Raw genomic sequence first — 19,862 nt, 5'->3', positions numbered from 1 at the left:
AAAAAATACCTGCTCTCCAAGAGTTATAATAACTCTGCTACCCTCACGTTCTGTGACACATAAGCAGGGACACAGCGCAGTTATTAAACTTCGCAGGTTCATTGAATATACGCAGTGCTGCCTGTTGGTGGGAAAAAACTGAAAACAAATCTATTTGTCCAGCCTGTGTCCGTCCTTACGCCTGTGGAGACGTGTGAGCTGCGTGAAGAACATTGCTAAATCATACGCAGCCAGCTACGCTTTACTGCTGTGTTCGCCATTTGCTTTCCTTAATTGGGAAAAAAAAATACCTGCTCTCCAAGAGTTATAATAACTCTGCTACCCTCACGTTCTGTGACACATAAGCAGGGACACAGCGCAGTTATTAAACTTCGCAGGTTCATTGAATATACGCAGTGCTGCCTGTTGGTGGGAAAAAACTGAAAACAAATCTATTTGTCCAGCCTGTGTCCGTCCTTACGCCTGTGGAGACGTGTGAGCTGCGTGAAGAACATTGCTAAATCATACGCAGCCAGCTACGCTTTACTGCTGTGTTCGCCATTTGCTTTCCTTAATTGGGAAAAAAAAATACCTGCTCTCCAAGAGTTATAATAACTCTGCTACCCTCACGTTCTGTGACACATAAGCAGGGACACAGCACAGTTATTAAACTTTGATAATTCATTCACTAGAGGCAGTGGGGCCTTTCGTTTTCCAAAAAGGGCAAAAATTATATTTGGCCTGCAGTCTTGCGCCAATTTATTTCCTGCCTGGGAAATCTAATCACTGGTAATACAGCATGCTGAGGGGTAGGGGTAAGCCTAGAGGACGTGGACGTGGACGTGGCAGAGGACGCGGAGGGCCAAGTGAGGGTGTGGGCACAGGCCAAGCTCCTGATCCAGGTGTGTCGCAGCTGTCTGCTGCGCGATTAGGAGAGAGGCACGTTTCTGGCGTCCCCACATTCATCGCCCAATTAATGGGTCCACGCGGGAGACGGTTATTAGAAAATGAGCAGTGTGAGCAGGTCCTGTCCTGGATGGCAGAAAGTGCTTCGAGCAACCTATCGTCTACCCGCAGTTCTGCGCCGTCCACTGCTGCCAATCCGAATCCTCTGTCTGCTGCTCCTCCTTCCTCCCAGCCTCCTCAGTCCACTACAATGACACCTGCTCAGGAGCGGGAACACTCCCAGGAACTGTTCTCGGGCCCCTGCTTAGATTGGGCAGCAGCGGTTCCTCTCCCACCAGAGGAGTTTATCGTCACTGATGCCCAACCATTCGAAAGTTCCCGGGGTCCGGGGGAAGAGGCTGGGGACTTCCGCCAACTGTCTCAACAACTTTCTGTGGGTGAGGAGGACGATGACGATCAGACACAGTTGTCTTGCAGTGAGGTAGTAGTAAGGGCAGTAAGTCCCAGGGAGCAGCGCACAGAGGATTCGGAGGAAGAGCAGCAGGACGATGAGGTGACTGACCCCACCTGGTGTGCAACGCTTACTCAGGAGGACAGGTCTTCAGAGGGGGAGTCAAGGGCATCAGCAGGGCAGGTTGCAAGAGGCAGTGCGGTGGCCAGGGGTAGAGGCAGGGCCAGACCGAATAATCCACCAAGTGTTTCCCAAAGCGCCCCCTCGCGCCATGCCACCCTGCGTAGGCCGAGGTGCTCTAAGGTCTGGCAGTTTTTCACAGAGACGCCTGACGACCGACGAACAGTGGTGTGCAACCTTTGTCGCGCAAAGCTCAGCCGGGGAGCCAACACCAACAGCCTCACCACCACCACCATGCGCAGACATATGATGGCCAAGCACCCCGCAAGGTGGGACAAAGGCCGTTCACCGTCTCCGGTTTGCACCCCTGCCTCTCCCCCTGTGCCCCAACCTGCCACTGAGATGCAACCCCCCTCTCAGGACACAGGCACTACCGCCTCATGGCCTGCACCCACACCCTCATCTCCGCTGTCCTCGGCCCCATCCAGCAGTGTAGTTCAGCGCACCGTTCAGCCGTCGCTTGCGCAAGTGTTCGAGCGCAAGCGCAAGTACGCCGCCACGCACCCGCACGCTCAAACGTTAACCGTCCGCATCGCAAAATTCATCAGCCTTGAGATGCTGCCGTATAGGGTTGTGGAAACGGAGTCCTTCAAAAGTATCATGGAGGCGGCGGCCCCGCGCTACTCAGTTCCCAGTCGCCACTACTTTTCCCGATGTGCCGTCCCAGCCCTGCACGACCACGTCTCCCGCAACATTGTGCGCGCCCTCACCAACGCGGTTACTGCCACGGTCCACTTAACTACGGACACGTGGACAAGCACAGGCGGGCAGGGCCACTACATCTCCCTGACGGCACATTGGGTGAATTTAGTGGAGGCTGGGACAGAGTCAGAGCCTGGGACCGCTCACGTCCTACCCACCCCCAGAATTGCGGGCCCCAGCTCGGTGCTGGTATCTGCGGAGGTGTATGCTTCCTCCACTAAAGCACCCTCCTCCTCCTCCTCCTCCTCTGTCTCACAATCAAGATGTGTTAGCAGCAGCATGTCGCCAGCAGTCGGTGTCGCGCGGTGTGGCAGCACAGCGGTGGGCAAGCGTCAGCAGGCCGTGCTGAAACTACTCAGCTTAGGCGATAAGAGGCACACGGCCCACGAACTGCTGCAGGGTCTGACACAGCAGACCGACCGCTGGCTTGCGCCGCTGAGCCTCCAACCGGGCATGGTCGTGTGTGACAACGGCCGTAACCTGGTGGCGGCTCTGCAGCTTGGCAGCCTCACGCACGTGCCATGCCTGGCCCACGTCTTTAATTTGGTGGTTCAGCGGTTTCTGAAAAGCTACCCACGCTTGTCAGACCTGCTCGTAAAGGCGCGCCGGCTCTGCGCACATTTCCGCAAGTCCCACACGGACGCTGCCACCCTGCGCACCCTGCAACATCACTTTAAGCTGCCAGTGCACCGACTGCTGTGCGACGTGCCCACACGGTGGAACTCTACGCTCCACATGTTGGCCAGGCTCTATGAACAACGGAGAGCTATAGTCGAATACCAACTCCAACATGGGCGGCGCAGTGGGAGTCAGCCTCCTCAATTCCTTTCAGAAGAGTGGGCCTGGTTGGCAGACATCTGCCATGTCCTTGGTAATTTTGAGGAGTCTACCCAGGTGGTGAGCGGCGATGCTACAATCATTAGCGTCACCATTCCTCTGCTATGCATCTTGAGAAATTCCCTGCAAACCATAAAGGCAGCTGCTTTGCGCTCGGAAACGGGGGCGGGGGAAGACAGTATGCCGCTGGATAGTCAGGGCACCCTCCTGTCTATTTCTCAGCGCGTACAGGAGGAGGAGGAGGAGCATGAGGAGGATGAGGAGGAGGGGGAAGAGACAGCTTGGCCCGCTGCTGACGGTACACCGGCTGATTGCCTGTCATCCTTTCAGCGTGTATGGCCTGAGGAGGAGGAGGAGGAGGAGGAGGATCCTGAAAGTGATCTTCCTAGTGAAGACAGCCATGTGTTGCGTACAGGTACCCTGGCACACATGGCTGACTTCATGTTAGGATGCCTTTCTCGTGACCCTCGCGTTGCACGCATTCTGGCCACGACGGATTACTGGGTGTACACACTGCTCGATCCACGGTATAAGGAGAACCTGCCCACTCTGATTCCCGAAGAGGAAAGGGGTTCGAGAGTGTTGCTATACCACAGGACCCTTGCGGACAAGCTGATGGTAAAATTCCCAGCCGACAGCGCTAGTGGCAGAAGGCGCAGTTCCGAGGGCCATGTTGCAGGGGATGTGCGTAGATCGAGCAGCATGTACATCCCAGGCAGTGCAACAGTCTTTAAGGGCCTGGCCAGCTTTATGGCTCCCCACCAAGACTGTGTCACCGCTCCCCAGTCACGGCTGAGTCGGCGGGAGCACTGCAAAAGGATGGTGAGGGAGTACGTAGCGGATCGCACGACCATCCTTGGTGACGCCTCTGCCCCCTACAACTACTGGGTGTCGAAGCTGGACACGTGGCCTGAACTAGCCCTGTATGCCCTTGAGGTGCTTGCTTGTCCTGCGGCTAGCGTCTTGTCGGAGAGGGTGTTTAGTGCGGCTGGGGGAATCATCACCGATAAGCGTAGCCGCTTGTCAACCGACAGTGCCGACAGGCTAACACTCATCAAGATGAACAAAGGCTGGATTTCGCCAGACTTCTGTTCTCCACCAGCGGACAGCAGCGATACGTAAGCAATACGTAGGCTGCACCCGCGGATGGAAGCTACGTTCTCTCTCACCATCCAAAACGGGGACATTTGTGCTTCATCAATCTGTGTCTAATATTCCTCCTCCTCCTCCTCCTGCTCCTCCTCCTGAAACCTCACGTAATCACGCTGAACGGGCAATTTTTCTTAGGGCCACAAGGCTCACTCAAATAATTTTTCAGAACAATTTTTATAAGTTTCAATTAGCTTAAAAGCGTTGGAACTTTAACTTGAACCAATTTTTCGTTACACTGGGCTGCCTCCAGGCCTAGTTACCACTTAAGCCACATTAACCAAAGCGATTCACCTGCCACCTTGGTTGGGCATGGCCAATTTTTACTGAGGTACATTAGTACTGTTGGTACACCAATTTTTTGGGGCCCTCACCTACAGTGTAATCATAGTAATTTCTATGTTCTTCGCCTGCACTCATGGTACAGAAAGGTGTGTGGGGTTGGCCTACACTTTAGCTACATAAATGTCACTTGTGCCTTGGCTATACTAAGGCTACTGAAATGGAACGAAGACTGCGCTCCCGCTATACTGCTGCTTCAGAATTGTTACTGGGGCCTGTCTTGAGTGCTACTATTGCTTACATGGAACGAAGACTGCGCTCCCGCTATACTGCTGCTTCAGAATTGTTACTGGGGCCTGTCTTGAGTGCTACTATTGCTTACATGGAACGAAGACTGCGCTCCCGCTATACTGCTGCTTCAGAATTGTTACTGGGGCCTGTCTTGAGTGCTACTATTGCTTACATGGAACGAAGACTGCGCTCCCGCTATACTGCTGCTTCAGAATTGTTACTGGGGCCTGTCTTGAGTGCTACTATTGCTTACATGGAACGGACACGTGGAGAGGACACGTAGTGCCTCAAAAACATCCCCCTCCTCCTCCAACAGGGAAAACATTGTTGGCAAATGCCTTTGCATTGGTTCGTCTGGCGGCAGTCCAAGAATTTCACCTTTACCGACACTACAAGAGAGCCCCCCCACCATCCCCCCGCCACGGCCCACTTAATCCTGGCCACATTCCGAAAACCAACAAAATACAACCGTGGTACTAGGTCCGCAGTCACCACCACATTACCACCAACGCGGTTACTGTTAAGGTGCATATAACCACGGACACGTGGAGAGGACACGTAGTGCCTCAAAAACATCCCCCTCCTCCTCCAACAGGGAAAACATTGTTGGCAAATGCCTTTGCATTGGTTCGTCTGGCGGCAGTCCAAGAATTTCACCTTTACCGACACTACAAGAGAGCCCCCCCACCATCCCCCCGCCACGGCCCACTTAATCCTGGCCACATTCCGAAAACCAACAAAATACAACCGTGGTACTAGGTCCGCAGTCACCACCACATTACCACCAACGCGGTTACTGTTAAGGTGCATATAACCACGGACACGTGGAGAGGACACGTAGTGCCTCAAAAACATCCCCCTCCTCCTCCAACAGGGAAAACATTGTTGGCAAATGCCTTTGCATTGGTTCGTCTGGCGGCAGTCCAAGAATTTCACCTTTACCGACACTACAAGAGAGCCCCCCCACCATCCCCCCGCCACGGCCCACTTAATCCTGGCCACATTCCGAAAACCAACAAAATACAACCGTGGTACTAGGTCCGCAGTCACCACCACATTACCACCAACGCGGTTACTGTTAAGGTGCATATAACCAGTCAGACTGGGGCATGCAGACACCTTGACAGAATGAATAGTGTGTGGCACATAGGTTCCCCATTGCTATGCCCACGTGTGCAGCTCCTGATGGCGGTGGCACAGGATTGTATTTCTCATTGCTTCTGTACAGCATTGTGGGCTATCGCCCCGCCCCTATTAAAGAGGGTCGCTACCTAGCCGTGCCAACCCTGTGCAGTGTGTGCCTGCGGTCCCTCGTCGTGGCAGACGCACTTCTAAATAGACATGAGGGTGGTGTGGCATGAGGGCAGCTGAAGGCTGCGCAGGGACAGTTTGGTGTGCGCTGTGGGGGGGAGGGGGTGCGGTTGGGCAGCATGTAACTCAGGAGAAGTGGCAGTGGAGTGTCATGCAGGCAGTGATTGTGCTTTGTTGGAGGTAGTGTGGTGCTTAGCAAAGGTATGCCATGCTAATGAGCGCTTTTCAGAAGTAAAAGTTGTTGGGAGGGGGGGGGGGGCCCACTCTTGCCGCTATTGTGGCTTAATAGTGGGACCTGTGAACTTAGGATGCAGCCCAACATGTAGCCCCTCGCCTGCCCTATCCGTCACTGTGTCATTCCCATCACTTTCCTGAATTGCCCAGATTTTCACACATGAAAACCTTAGCGAGCATCGGCGAAATACAAAAATGTTCTGGTCGCCCATTGACTTCAATGGGGTTCGTTGTTCGAAACGAACCCTCGAGCATCACGGGAAGTTCGTTACGAATAACGAACACCCGAACATTTTGGTGTTCGCTCATCTCTAATAACTAGAGATGAGCGAGCGTACTCGTCCAAGCTTGATGCTCGTTCGAGTATTAGGGTACTCGAGATGCTCGTTACTCGAGACGAGCACCACGCGGTGTTCGAGTCACTTCCATTTTCTTCCCAGAAAAGTTTGCGCCGTTTTCTGGCCAATAGAAACACAGGGAAGGCATTACAACTTCCTCCTGTGAAATTCCAGCCCTATCCCAACCCCCTGCAGTGAGTGGCTGGGGAGATCAGGTGACACCCAAGTATATAAACTGGGGCCGGCCGCGGCTTGCCACAGATGCACGCTGAGAGACATTAGGGAAAGTGCCGTCCTGCTGTAGCTGCTATAGGGAGAGTGTTAGGCTGTTATCTTCGTCTTCAAGAACCCCAACGGTCCTTCTTAGGGCCACATCTGACCGTGTGCAGTACTGTTGAGGCTGCTTTTAGCAGTTTTGCACATTTTTTTTTTTTGTATATCGGGCGTGCAGACCATAGCGTCCTCAGTCTGCAGTCATTTTACTGAGTATAGGGGCAGTACTGGTGAGGCAGGGACAGTGGTACAGGGAAAGAGATATACTGGCTATATAGGCAGTGGGCTTTTTCAAAAAAATTGGGGAAAAAAATCTTTGGGCTGCCTGTGACCGTGTTCAGTTTACTGCGTGTCTGCTGGGGGTAGTAGTCGCTCATTAATACCCTATACTGCTACTACTACTGAAATGGAACTAATACTGTGCTCCCCCTATACTGCTGCTTTGGAGTTGTTATTGGGGCCTGTCTTGACTCCTACTATTGCTGAAATGGAACTAATACTGTGCTCCCCCTATACTGCTGCTTTGGAATTGTTACTGGGGCCTGTCTTGACTGCTACTATTACTGAAATGGGCGGTTGGGCAGCATGTTACCCAGGAGAAGTGGCAGCGGAGTGTCATGCAGGCAGTGATTGTGCTTTGTTGGAGGTAGTGTGGTGCTTAGCTAAGGTATGCCTTGCTAATGAGGGTTTTTCAGAAGTAAAAATTGTTGGGGGGGCCCACTCTTGCCGCTATTGTGGCTTAATAGTGGGACCTGGGAACTTGAGATGCAGCCCAACATGTAGCCCCTCGCCTGCCCTATCCGTTTCTGTGTCGTTCCCATCACTTTCTTGAATTTCCCAGATTTTCACAAATGAAAACCTTAGCGGAGCATAGGTCCCATACAAAAATGCTCGGGTCGCCCATTGACTTCAATGGGGTTCGTTACTCGAAACGAACCCTCGAGCATAGCGGGAAGTTCGACTCGAGTTACGAGCACCCGAGCATTTTGGTGCTCGCTCATCTCTAAACATAACCTTACGTATTATTTTGGGAGCACAAAAGGGACACTTATCTTATGGGGGTCACTATTACCTTATTTTGGGCTTAAATAGGCCACTATTACATAACGGAGGCACAAATTGGACAATATTACATTATGGGGGTCACTATTACCTTATTGCAGGCACATATGGGAGTACTATTTCATTATGGAGGCAAAGATGGAACAGTATTACCTTATGTAGGGCACTATTACCTTATGGGGACACAAGCAGGGCAATATTACCTTATAGGACAGTATTACCTTATGGGGGTTAATAAGGTGGCAATATCACTTTATGGGAACATAGAAGAAGCAAAAGAACATTATAGGGGCACTACCACCAAAAGGTGGCACTGTTGTCTTATGAGCCACAATGGTGCCACTATTACCTTATTGAGTACAAAAGGACTACTATTTCCCTGTAGGTGCACAAAGGGGCCATTATTACTTTATGAGGGCACACAGTGGTCAATATTGCCTTGTGTTACCACTATAACTGTGGGGCACTAAGGGGGCATTATTAATTTTGGGGCACAAAAAGGAATTATTTACTAAGTAGAAGCATCTGTCACTTCGTGGGGGAGCAATTGGGTATTATTCATGTGTGAGGGCACAAAGGAAACATTATTATTTTGTGGTGGGCACAATGGAAAAATATTTCTATGTAGGGGCACTATTGTTTTTTCTTGCACATAAGGGGGTACAGTACTGTGTGGAGTGCAATGGGGACATTGTTTACGGTGAGGGGCACTACAAAGGGCAGAATTAAGAGCAGGATGGGGAGTCTGTGAAGAGATGAGTTGTGACTGGAGAAGGTCTTTTATGGCAGTCTGGAATCTGATAGAGGAGAAAAGGGAAAGTAGATGACTCTAAACAGAAAAGATGTCACCCGTGGTCAATGCACTGTAATCATTATGAGTGTAGAGCTGGTATCTCATTATTTTTTGTGACTTTATAATTTGGAGGTATACTATAGCAAAGCTGCTTTAGCTAAACCAACCATGGTATCTAAGTATAAATGTTGTCATAGATATGCTGTCTCCAATGTAAAAATTGTTTATATGACTGGCACATTGTATGTGTCAAAATTGCAAATTTTGTATGCCAGGAATGTACAAAAATAATACCTATGCCCCTTTGTGTCTACTTTCGAAATACAGTATACATTTAACTTGTACAGGTATGTATAATTACGTTATAATTTATGTACATTATAGTGCCGTCATATATGTTGTGGCAATGTTATACATATCAAATGTATGGCATTTTCACAAATTAATTTTGAATATGACGCATTATGCAAGATATTTGCAATATTCAGTCCAATAGTCTTTCTTCTCAGATCTGATATTTAAACCAGCAAGATAAAAATAGCTGAAAAAGCAGCATTCTGATTCACATTGTGCAGTACTAAATTTTGTTGCGAAAAGAATCAGGAATACAGGTATGAATTATTAAAGTTTCACTGATCAATAATTGTCAAATTATTAATTTTTAATTAGTCTAATGAGTTCCTGATATGTTCGTTTTCCTGCACAATTACGCAGTGTTTCAGGCATCTCCCAACATATTTTGTGCGCATTTGCACATCCCCATTGACTTCTATGGGGACTTTCGGTGTGCAAATGCACAGGAAAATAGAGCTTGGGTTCTATTCTCTGCCTATTGCACCTGCAGCTTTTGCGTGCACAAGTACGTACCCAAATACGCCAGTGTGAAGCAGGCCTAACCCTGTTTTTTTCATACTCTCCTCCATTCATGCAGATGGACTCAGGTCTGGTTTCCAGTGCTCTTAATGTGTCAGGTCTATAGTCTCCACCAGTGTCAATGGGTGGTGTTGGACTTTATTAACAGTTTGCCATAAAGCATTGACAATGAACTGTAGGGACTACTCACTTGACACATTTACTGGGCCAGGAGTCTCATCTAAGAAGAGCTCCTCTGGGTGAACTGAGGTGAGTATGGCAAAAAACAGGAATAGAGTCAGCACAACCGCAACTTCAAAGTAATGCAGCCAATACTGCTGACTTTCTCTTATGACAGATCTTTAGGGCTCATTCAGACGAGCGTGTTTACGTGCATACATACGTCTGCACAAAACCACGCGTCTATTAAAACCATTGGTTACCTATGGTGTGTTCACATGTCTGAGTTTTACAGGCGTGGAAACGCATGTACCCGCAAAACATAGGACATGCATGCACCATAGGTCCGTGGTGCATGTCAATATTCCCCGCGGGGAGTCCCCTTGTCACCGAACACTTTGACTGCACTGTTACTGTGTTCAGTGACAAGGGGACTCCCTGCGGGGAGTAAAGATTTCCCTGTCACAGCTGTGGCAGAGGATCGCGATGTTCTACTATTGCTTACAATGGGACCGCCGCTGATGCTGGCAGACCCATTTAAAGCAATAGGATTCCGGCAACCCCTGCAGTGATTTTGGGGGAAGGGCTTTAAATAAAAATTGAATTCCATGAATGGACGAGCGCTGCCTGTGATTGGCTGAACGCTGTGACCAATCACAGGCAGCGCTCAGCTGTTATCAATAAATGGCTGAGTGCTGCTTGTGATTGGCTGAACATTCAGCCAATCAGACGCAGCACTTTCAGCAGGCCGGGATTTTGAATCCTTGCCTGCTGAAAGAACTTCATTACAGTGCCAGGAACCAAGCGGCTAGACGCGCCTGAGCCTCGGCAGCGGCGGAGAGGTGAATATATATATTTCTTTATTTTTTACACCTGCTAGGGAAGATTTTCAGGGAAGGGCTTATATTTAAAACTCTTCCCTGAAAATCACTGCACAGGTTGCCGGCAGACCAGTACTTTCAATAGGGCCACCCGCAGCAGCTGTGGCCCCATTGAAAGCAATGCTGCACTGACCTGTGTTCACGAGTTTTTGTGCATGTATGTGGGCACACTGGTTTTGAGCGCGCGTATGTACGCACCAGCACATGCTTGTGTGAACGAGCACCCAAAGTGTAAGTATTTTGATGGAATATGTCAACCAGTAACTAAAAATTCCTTATTTATTTGGTCAAGTGAATCATATTACAAAACATAACAAGCGATTTATTCTCAGTTTAAGGGTGGCTTCACACGAGTGTGTGCGTACATAGGTGCGTACATAGGTGCACTCCCCTGTATGCTCAAAAACCCGCGTGTATGAAGGTCCGTGTATTGCCTTTAATGGAGCTGCAGCTGCTGCCGGCAGCTCCGTTGATGGCAATGGTCTACCGCCACCCTGAATTGTTTTTCAGGGAAGAGCTTTAAATATAACCTCTTCCCTGAAAAACAAGAATTTTAGTGTAAAAAAAAAACAACAAAAAAAAAACATATCTGTCCGCTGCAGCAAAGGAATTCTTCATCCCTGCGGGAAATAAAGAATTCCCTACCACAGCTGTCACAGATGACAGCTGCGGTAGGGGATGCAGCTGCCGGCATCCTGTAATTGTTTTTCAGTGAAGGGCTTAAATATAAGCCCTTCCCTGACAAACAAGGAAAAGAGGTGTAAAAAATAATAAACACCACATACTCACCTTCCTTCAGCTTCCGGGGCTCAGCCGCGTCCCCACCTGCTGAAAGAGCTGCTTCTGATTTGCTAAGGCGCTCAGCCAATCACAAGTGCTCTCGCCTGTCAGTCATTCAGCGAGAGCTGCCTGTGATTGGCTGAGGTGCTCAGCCAATCACAGACAGCTGCTTCTGATTGGCTAAGCACCTCAGCCAATCAGAAGCAGATCTTTCAGCAGGTGGGGATTTTAAATCCCTGTCTGCTGAAAGAACTGCATTGGAGAGCCAGAGACAACGCTGAGAGGACGTGGCTGAGCCCCGGCAGCTGAAAGAAGGTGAGTATGTGGTGTTTATTATTTTTTACACGACTTTTCCTTGTTTTTCAGGGAAGGGCTTATATTTAAAGCTGGATCCCCTACCGCAGCTGTCATTTGTGACACCTGTGGTAGGGAATTCTTTATTCCCTGCAGGGATGAAGAATTCCTTTGCTGCATCTGCCACAGATGTGGCAGGTGCAGCAGGGAATTCTTTTTCTTGCGGGGATGAAGGAAACATATGCCGTATGCGGCAGATGTGTTCTGCATCCCGGGATTTAGAATTCCTTTGCTGCATCTGTCACAGATGTGGCAGGGGCAGCAGGGAATTCTTTTTCCTCGCGGGGATAAAGGAAACATCTGCCGCATGCGGCAGATGTGTTCTTCATCCCCGCGGGGACATGGCAGTGGCGGACAGGTAAGTATTTTTTTTTTTTACACTAAAATTCTTGTTTTTTAGGGAAGAGCTTATATTTAAAGCTCTCCTCTAGAGATGAGCGAACGTACTCAGATAAGCACTACTCGTCCGAGTAATGTGCCTTATCCGAGTACCGCTGTACTCGTCTTGAAAGATTCGGGACGCTCCGCTGCTGACAGGTGAGTCGCAGCGGGGAGCGGGGCAGAGCGGGCGGGAGAGAAGGAGAGAAAGATCTCCCCTCCGTTCCTCCCCGCTCTCCCCTGCAGCTCCCCGCTCCGCAGCGCGTCCCGAATCTTTCAGGACGAGCGGGGAGGTACTCGGATAAAGCACATTACTCGGACGAGTAGTGCTTATCCGAGTACGTTCGCTCATCTCTACTCTCCTCTGAAGAATAATTACGGGGTGCTAGAAGACCATTGTCTGCAATGGAGCCGCCGGCAGCAGGCGCGGCTCCATTGAAGACAATGCGTGCATTCCCTATGGTGCACGCATGTCCTATCTTTGCAGGCGCACGCCTATAAAGCACGGACATGTGCACATACCACAGGGAATACATTGGTTCTAATAGAAGCGTGTATTTGTGTATTATGAGTGCGATGCACTGCCACGTAATATGCAGTGAATGGAGTCAATGAAAGTCAATGGACTTTCATTGATCCATGCACATGTGTGTATAGACACTGCATGTAGATACGCATGAGAAATAGATGACAGCATGTTCCATTTCTCAGGGTATCACACAGCATGAGGCCTATAGTTTTGTATAGGCAGCATATGCAAATGCGGTTCATACGCAATACATAGCATATAGTTAGTGATTTCATATGCAACCCCGCTATGAAACAGAGCAGACGTCCATGGACAGGAACCCTAATACATATTGTTTAAAATACATTGATTTCTGTTAGGCCACTGACACCTGTGTTTTTTTTAATATGTGTGAAAAAAAATGCGGCATGTATTATTTTGGTGCATATTACACAGCATGTTCTATTTTGTGCGTATTATATACGAATACAGGCTATGGGGATATAGCCTACATTGGTGTGTAATACGCTAACATATGCATGTACATGAGTGTTTGCTGTGTATGGTGTGTTTTACATGCAGGAAAATATGCAGAACACATACGCCCGTGTGAGTGAGCCCTAACCTATGGTAAACATTGTTTGACTTCCAAAAAATTACTTTTACTACTGTAGAAATAAAACTCTCAATTAACTCATACTTTGCCTTGAAATATAACATCAAATTGATTTAAACCACTTGTGAACAACCTAAAGGGTTAAATATTTTTTCTTAAATCATAGTGAACATGCATGTTAGCTGAATCTGGTTCTAACCACTCCTTTCAAGAAGAGTAAATATATAATTACACTGACTCACTTACTGCTCCTTAAAAGCGGCTGAACCACACCTGTTCAGTCATTCTCTTCTGACATCTAAGAAGAAGAAGGTAGCATGGCCCCTGAGAGAATTCTTATCACAGGATGCAACAGAGGGATTGGATATGAGCTTGTCCGCCAGCTCGTAGAGCAAAGATGTTCTCCTAAACAAATCTTTGCAACTTGTCGTGATCCTGATTCTCCTCAGAATAAGGTAAATTTATGTTAATATCTCAGGCTTAGTTCACATATTAATATATTGTTCAAAAATGTCTTTGAGATGGAACCCTGGAAAGAGCCATTAGCTTTCATTTTGGTCTCCATTTTACAAGATTTATGCTCCCTTCTGTTTTTTTAGAAGACTACAAAATTGTAGCTGACTACGCTTTTCTATCCTCCTAAAATATAGGAAGTGAACAGTAACCTTGAGAAACAGTGATCAAAGTGGTCTCCATCTCACATATTAAAGTCTATGGTTTATCCAGGTTTTAATCTCAGTGCCGTTCTCAGTATTTGAGATGGAGCCCTGCAATGGAAAGCATGGTCAGAGGTAATAATAAAATGTGAACAAGGCCTTCAAAGTACAAGTTGTGCTCTAACATCTTTACTAATTGTATGTTATAATATTGAGTGGACCTTCTTTTTGCGAGGCCTCTGGCACTCTACCGTATTTTGGCCATGTGCTGTCCATGACCCATTATAGACCTATGAGACTTTATATATAGACATTTTAGGCGTGTATTTTTCATGCGGTCCACTGAAAAAACTCATGGCATGTCCTATTCCCATCTTTTTCTATGTCCATTTGTATTGAATAGCACATGAACTGGTGTCTGATGTGAGTTGCTCCCAAGTCTCTTCGGTGCAACTCACACATATATCACTAGTGTGCACATAGACGTAGGCAAAATTTTAACAAGGCTATCTTTATGATTCCTTGAAAAACCATAGGCAGGCACATTTTAGCAGGGTAAAGACTAAGACAATCCTTTTGGTAATGAAGCTGACCCGGTGATCAGCTGACTTCTGAAAACCCTGGATATTTGCTATCAATAAGGGAAGTTGTGGCCAGCCATTACAACTCCACTACAGGAGAAATGCATCAGGAATCAACCACACTCAGCTGTTCTCTTAAATCCTATACAGTTTGTAAGGAGCTGCAGAGCACATGCTCAATACCTTCTTCTTTCTGTGGTTGTGCTTGGGAGGAAGAACGTGGGATTTGGGATCACTGTACTAGTGAGTGGTTGCAGCCCCGGTGATGGGGCCCCCAGTGATCTAATATTATTTACCCTGTGGATATACAGTGAATATACAGTATGCTGTGGGGTAACCTATTCAAGTAAAAAGTGTGTATTGGACAAATTGGACATGTGGAAAAAAGAAGTGACATTTCTATGAAGGATCTGCATCTGGAATTCCTTATGTGGATTTGCCCATTGAAAAGGGCCAAATCGGTGTGCAGACCCACGGCCATACGTTTGTGTAGAGGTGGAATCCACAAAGAAAAATCTCTGTCAAATTGTGTTGTGTGCACATAGCCATAGTTTTCTGGCTTGTAAAACCCACACATAGGGTTCATTTTGCATTTCACTTGCACTTTTTCCTACAGAGAAGACTGTGGGAAAAACCTCAGAAGAAAAACAAAGCCATAGACTTATTAATGCAATTTGCAATGCACCCCAAAATTCAGAATGCCACTGTTATCTTTGGGTTTCAGACCAAATTAACCCTTGGGGTTGGGTGCAATCACTGGTCAGTGTGAAAGAAACAGAAAGAGACAACGTGGAAAGAGGCATGTGTCTTAGAGACTTTCTAGGGTGTTGTCTGTGAAGCCTGTTTTTATTAGCAAGATCCATTGGTCAATAAAAGAACCGATCATATTTCAATTTTTATGCATTTTACATATATGTTAATAACTGAGACTTTAATAAGCATACATGTGTACAGTTATGTGGTAAATAATCAAACTTTCTTAAAACTTCTTTTAAAATTCTAAATATTAGTTGTTTTTAAGTGAACTAAAAGTAAAACTTTTTTCTACCAGACCTGTTTGTCCACTGTTTTGCATCGACAGTATGAGCTACAAGTGCATTAAGGGACCATTCACACGGGCACAATTATTTCACCAGGATGCACCACAAGATGCTTTTTAAAGGGTTGTTTTGTTACAAGAAAAAGATTTTAACGGTTGGGCATGAGCTTAAATAAAAAAATGAAAGCATACTTGCTTGTTTTCAGCCCCCCAGGACACAGCTGAGCAGCTCCTGCAGCCCTGGTCCCATCCTCTGGTGCAATCAGTGGCCACAGCATCAACATCTAAACTCCTGGCATCAGCGCTCAAATCCTCTGAATGGCCACAGCGGTCGCATGAGTCCCAGCAGCTATCCACGCTGGAGGATGTGGCCATGTGCCTTCTTTTCTTATTTTAGTTCATGCCCAGAAGTTCATTTTTTTGTTTTTAATGACACAATACTAGAGATGAGCGAACGTGTTCTTCCGAGCTTGATATTCGTGCGAATATTAGGGTGTTCGTGATGTTCGTTATTCGTAACGAACACCATGCGGTGTTCGGGTTACTTTCACTTCCTTCCCTGAGACGTTAGCGCGCTTTTCTGGCCAATTGAAAGACAGGGAAGGCATTACAACTTCCCCCTGTGACGTTCAAGCCCTATACCACCCCCCTGCAGTGAGTGGCTGGGAAGATCAGGTGTCCGCCGAATATAAAAGTCGGCCCCTCCCGCGGCTCGCCTCAGATGCCGTGTGAGTTAGATGAGGGACAGTGCTGTTTGTACCGGAGCTGCTGTAGGGAAAGAATTGGTAGTTAGTGTAGGCTTCAAGACCCCCCAAAGGTCCTTATTAGGGCCACTGATAGCTGTGTGTTGGCTGCTGTTAGCAGTGGCAATTTTTTTCTTCTCAAAATCGCCTCTGCAGAGCGTTGCACCCGGCATTAGGGACAGAAGTGCTGCATAGGCAGGGAGAGTGTTAGGAGTGAGTGTAGCCTTCAAGAACCTCAACGGTCCTTTCTAGGGCCATATTTAACCGTGTGCAGTACTGTGCTGGCTGCTGTTAGCTGTGCTGCATTTTTTTTTACTTCTCAAAATCGCCTCTGTAGAGCATTGCACCCTCCATTGATACTGCAGGGAAAGAATTGTGTAGGCAGGGCCACAACACAGTTATTATTCATTGAATATACGCAGTGCTGCCTTTTGGTGCAAAAAAACGGAAAATATTTCTATTTGTCCTGCCTCTGTCCGTCCTAAGGGCGGTGGACACGTGTCGGCTGCGTGTGCAACCTTTAAAAATCAGACGCACCCAGCTACGGTTTACTGCTGCTTCGCCATTTGCTTTCCTTAATTGGGAAAAAAAATACCTGCTCTGCCAGAGTTAATAACTCTGCTACCCTCACGTTCTGTGACACATTAGCAGGAAAACAGCACAGTTATTAAACTTCTCATGTTCATTGAATATACGCAGTGCTGCCTTTTGGTGCAAAAAAACGGAAAATATTTCTATTTGTCCTGCCTCTGTCCGTCCTAAGGGCGGTGGACACGTGTCGGCTGCGTGTGCAACCTTTAAAAATCAGACGCACCCAGCTACGGTTTACTGCTGGCTTCGCCATTTGCTTTCCTTAATTGGGAAAAAAAATACCTGCTCTGCCAGAGTTAATAACTCTGCTACCCTCACGTTCTGTGACACATTAGCAGGAAAACAGCACAGTTATTAAACTTCTCATGTTCATTGAATATACGCAGTGCTGCCTTTTGGTGCAAAAAAACGGAAAATATTTCTATTTGTCCTGCCTCTGTTCGTCCTAAGGGCGGTGGACACGTGTCGGCTGCGTGTGCAACCTTTAAAAATCAGACGCACCCAGCTACGGTTTACTGCTGGCTTCGCCATTTGCTTTCCTTAATTGGGAAAAAAAATACCTGCTCTGCCAGAGTTAATAACTCTGCTACCCTCACGTTCTGTGACACATTAGCAGGAAAACAGCACAGTTATTAAACTTCTCATGTTCATTGAATATACGCAGTGCTACCTTTTGGTGCAAAAAAACGGAAAATATTTCTATTTGTCCTGCCTCTGTCCGTCCTAAGGGCGGTGGACACGTGTCGGCTGCGTGTGCAACCTTTAAAAATCAGACGCACCCAGCTACGGTTTACTGCTGGCTTCGCCATTTGCTTTCCTTAATTGGGAAAAAAAATACCTGCTCTGCCAGAGTTAATAACTCTGCTACCCTCACGTTCTGTGACACATTAGCAGGAAAACAGCACAGTTATTAAACTTAGATTATACATTCACTAGAGGCAGTGGGGCCTTTCGTTTTCAAAAAAGGGAAAAAATAATATTTGGCCTGCAGTCTTGCGCCAATTTATTAGCTGCCTGTGAAATCAAATCACTGGTAATACAGCATGCTGAGGGGTAGGGGTAGGCCTAGAGGACGTGGACGCGGCCGAGGACGCGGAGGGCCAAGTCAGGGTGTGGGCACAGGCCGAGCTCCTGATCCAGGTGTGTCGCAGCCGACTGCTGCGCGATTAGGAGAGAGGCACGTTTCTGGCGTCCCCACATTCATCGCCCAATTAATGGGTCCACGCGGGAGACGGTTATTAGAAAATGAGCAGTGTGAGCAGGTCCTGTCCTGGATGGCAGAAAGTGCTTCGAGCAACCTATCGTCAACCCGCAGTTCTGCGCCGTCCACTGCTGCAAATCCGAATCCTCTGTCTGCTGCTCCTCCTTCCTCCCAGCCTCCTCACTCCACTACAATGACACCTGCTCAGGAGCGGGAACACTCCCAGGAACTGTTCTCGGGCCCCTGCTTAGATTGGGCAGCAGCGGTTCCTCTCCCACCAGAGGAGTTTATCGTCACTGATGCCCAACCATTCGAAAGTTCCCGGGGTCCGGGGGAAGAGGCTGGGGACTTCCACCAACTGTCTCAACAACTTTCTGTGGGTGAGGAGGACGATGACGATCAGACACAGTTGTCTTGCAGTGAGGTAGTAGTAAGGGCAGTAAGTCCGAGGGAGCAGCGCACAGAGGATTCGGAGGAAGAGCAGCAGGACGATGAGGTGACTGACCCCACCTGGTGTGCAACGCTTACTCAGGAGGACAGGTCTTCAGAGGGGGAGTCAAGGGCATCAGCAGGGCAGGTTGCAAGAGGCAGTGCGGTGGCCAGGGGTAGAGGCAGGGCCAGACCGAATAATCCACCAAGTGTTTCCCAAAGCGCCCCCTCGCGCCATGCCACCCTGCAGAGGCCGAGGTGCTCTAAGGTCTGGCAGTTTTTCACAGAGACGCCTGACGACCGACGAACAGTGGTGTGCAACCTTTGTCGCGCAAAGCTCAGCCGGGGAGCCAACACCAACAGCCTCACCACCACCACCACGCGCAGACATATGATGGCCAAGCACCCCACAAGGTGGAACGAAGGCCGTTCAGCGCCTCCGGTTTGCACCCCTGCCTCTCCCCCTGTGCCCCAACCTGCCACTGAGATGCAACCCCCCTCTCAGGACACAGGCACTACCGTCTCCTGGTCTGCACCCACACCCTCACCTCCGCTGTCCTCGGCCCCATCCAGCAGTGTAGTTCAGCGCACCGTCCAGCCGTCGCTTGCGCAACTGTTGGAGCACAAGCGCAAGTACGCCGCCACGCACCCGCACGCTCAAACGTTAACCGTCCGCATAGCAAAATTCATCAGCCTTGAGATGCTGCCGTATAGGGTTGTGGAAACGGAGTCCTTCAAAAGTATCATGGAGGCGGCGGCCCCGCGCTACTCAGTTCCCAGTCGCCACTACTTTTCCCGATGTGCCGTCCCAGCCCTGCACGACCACGTCTCCCGCAACATTGTACGCGCCCTCACCAACGCGGTTACTGCCACGGTCCACTTAACTACGGACACGTGGACAAGCACAGGCGGGCAGGGCCACTACATCTCCCTGACGGCACATTGGATGAATTTAGTGGAGGCTGGGACAGAGTCAGAGCCCGGGACCGCTCACGTCCTACCCACCCCCAGAATTGCGGGCCCCAGCTCGGTGGTGGTATCTGCGGAGGTGTATGCTTCCTCCACTAAAGCACCCTCCTCCTCCTCCTCTGTCTCGCAATCAAGATGTGTTAGCAGCAGCATTTCGCCAGCAGTCGGTGTCGCGCGGTGTGGCAGCACAGCGGTGGGCAAGCGTCAGCAGGCCGTGCTGAAACTACTCAGCTTAGGCGATAAGAGGCACACGGCCCACGAACTGCTGCAGGGTCTGACACAGCAGACCGACCGCTGGCTTGCGCCGCTGAGCCTC

General features: G+C 48.8%; 1 protein-coding gene across 1 annotated transcript in view; it reads left to right on the top strand.

Annotated features, from left to right (window-relative positions):
* The first annotated feature begins 13,592 nt into the window (after positions 1-13,592).
* Positions 13,593-19,862, top strand: part of LOC136581937 (C-signal-like) — a 49,911-nt gene continuing 43,641 nt past the window's right edge. The window contains exon 1 of the mRNA XM_066582629.1: positions 13,593-13,792. Coding sequence (XP_066438726.1) covers positions 13,655-13,792 — 138 coding nt within the window. The 5' untranslated portion in view covers positions 13,593-13,654. The remainder of the gene's footprint in view (positions 13,793-19,862) is intronic.

Source organism: Eleutherodactylus coqui, chromosome 11 (genome assembly GCF_035609145.1).
Source record: "Eleutherodactylus coqui strain aEleCoq1 chromosome 11, aEleCoq1.hap1, whole genome shotgun sequence".
Classification (NCBI taxonomy): domain Eukaryota; kingdom Metazoa; phylum Chordata; class Amphibia; order Anura; family Eleutherodactylidae; genus Eleutherodactylus; species Eleutherodactylus coqui.
This window is presented reverse-complemented; position numbering and strand designations above follow the sequence as displayed.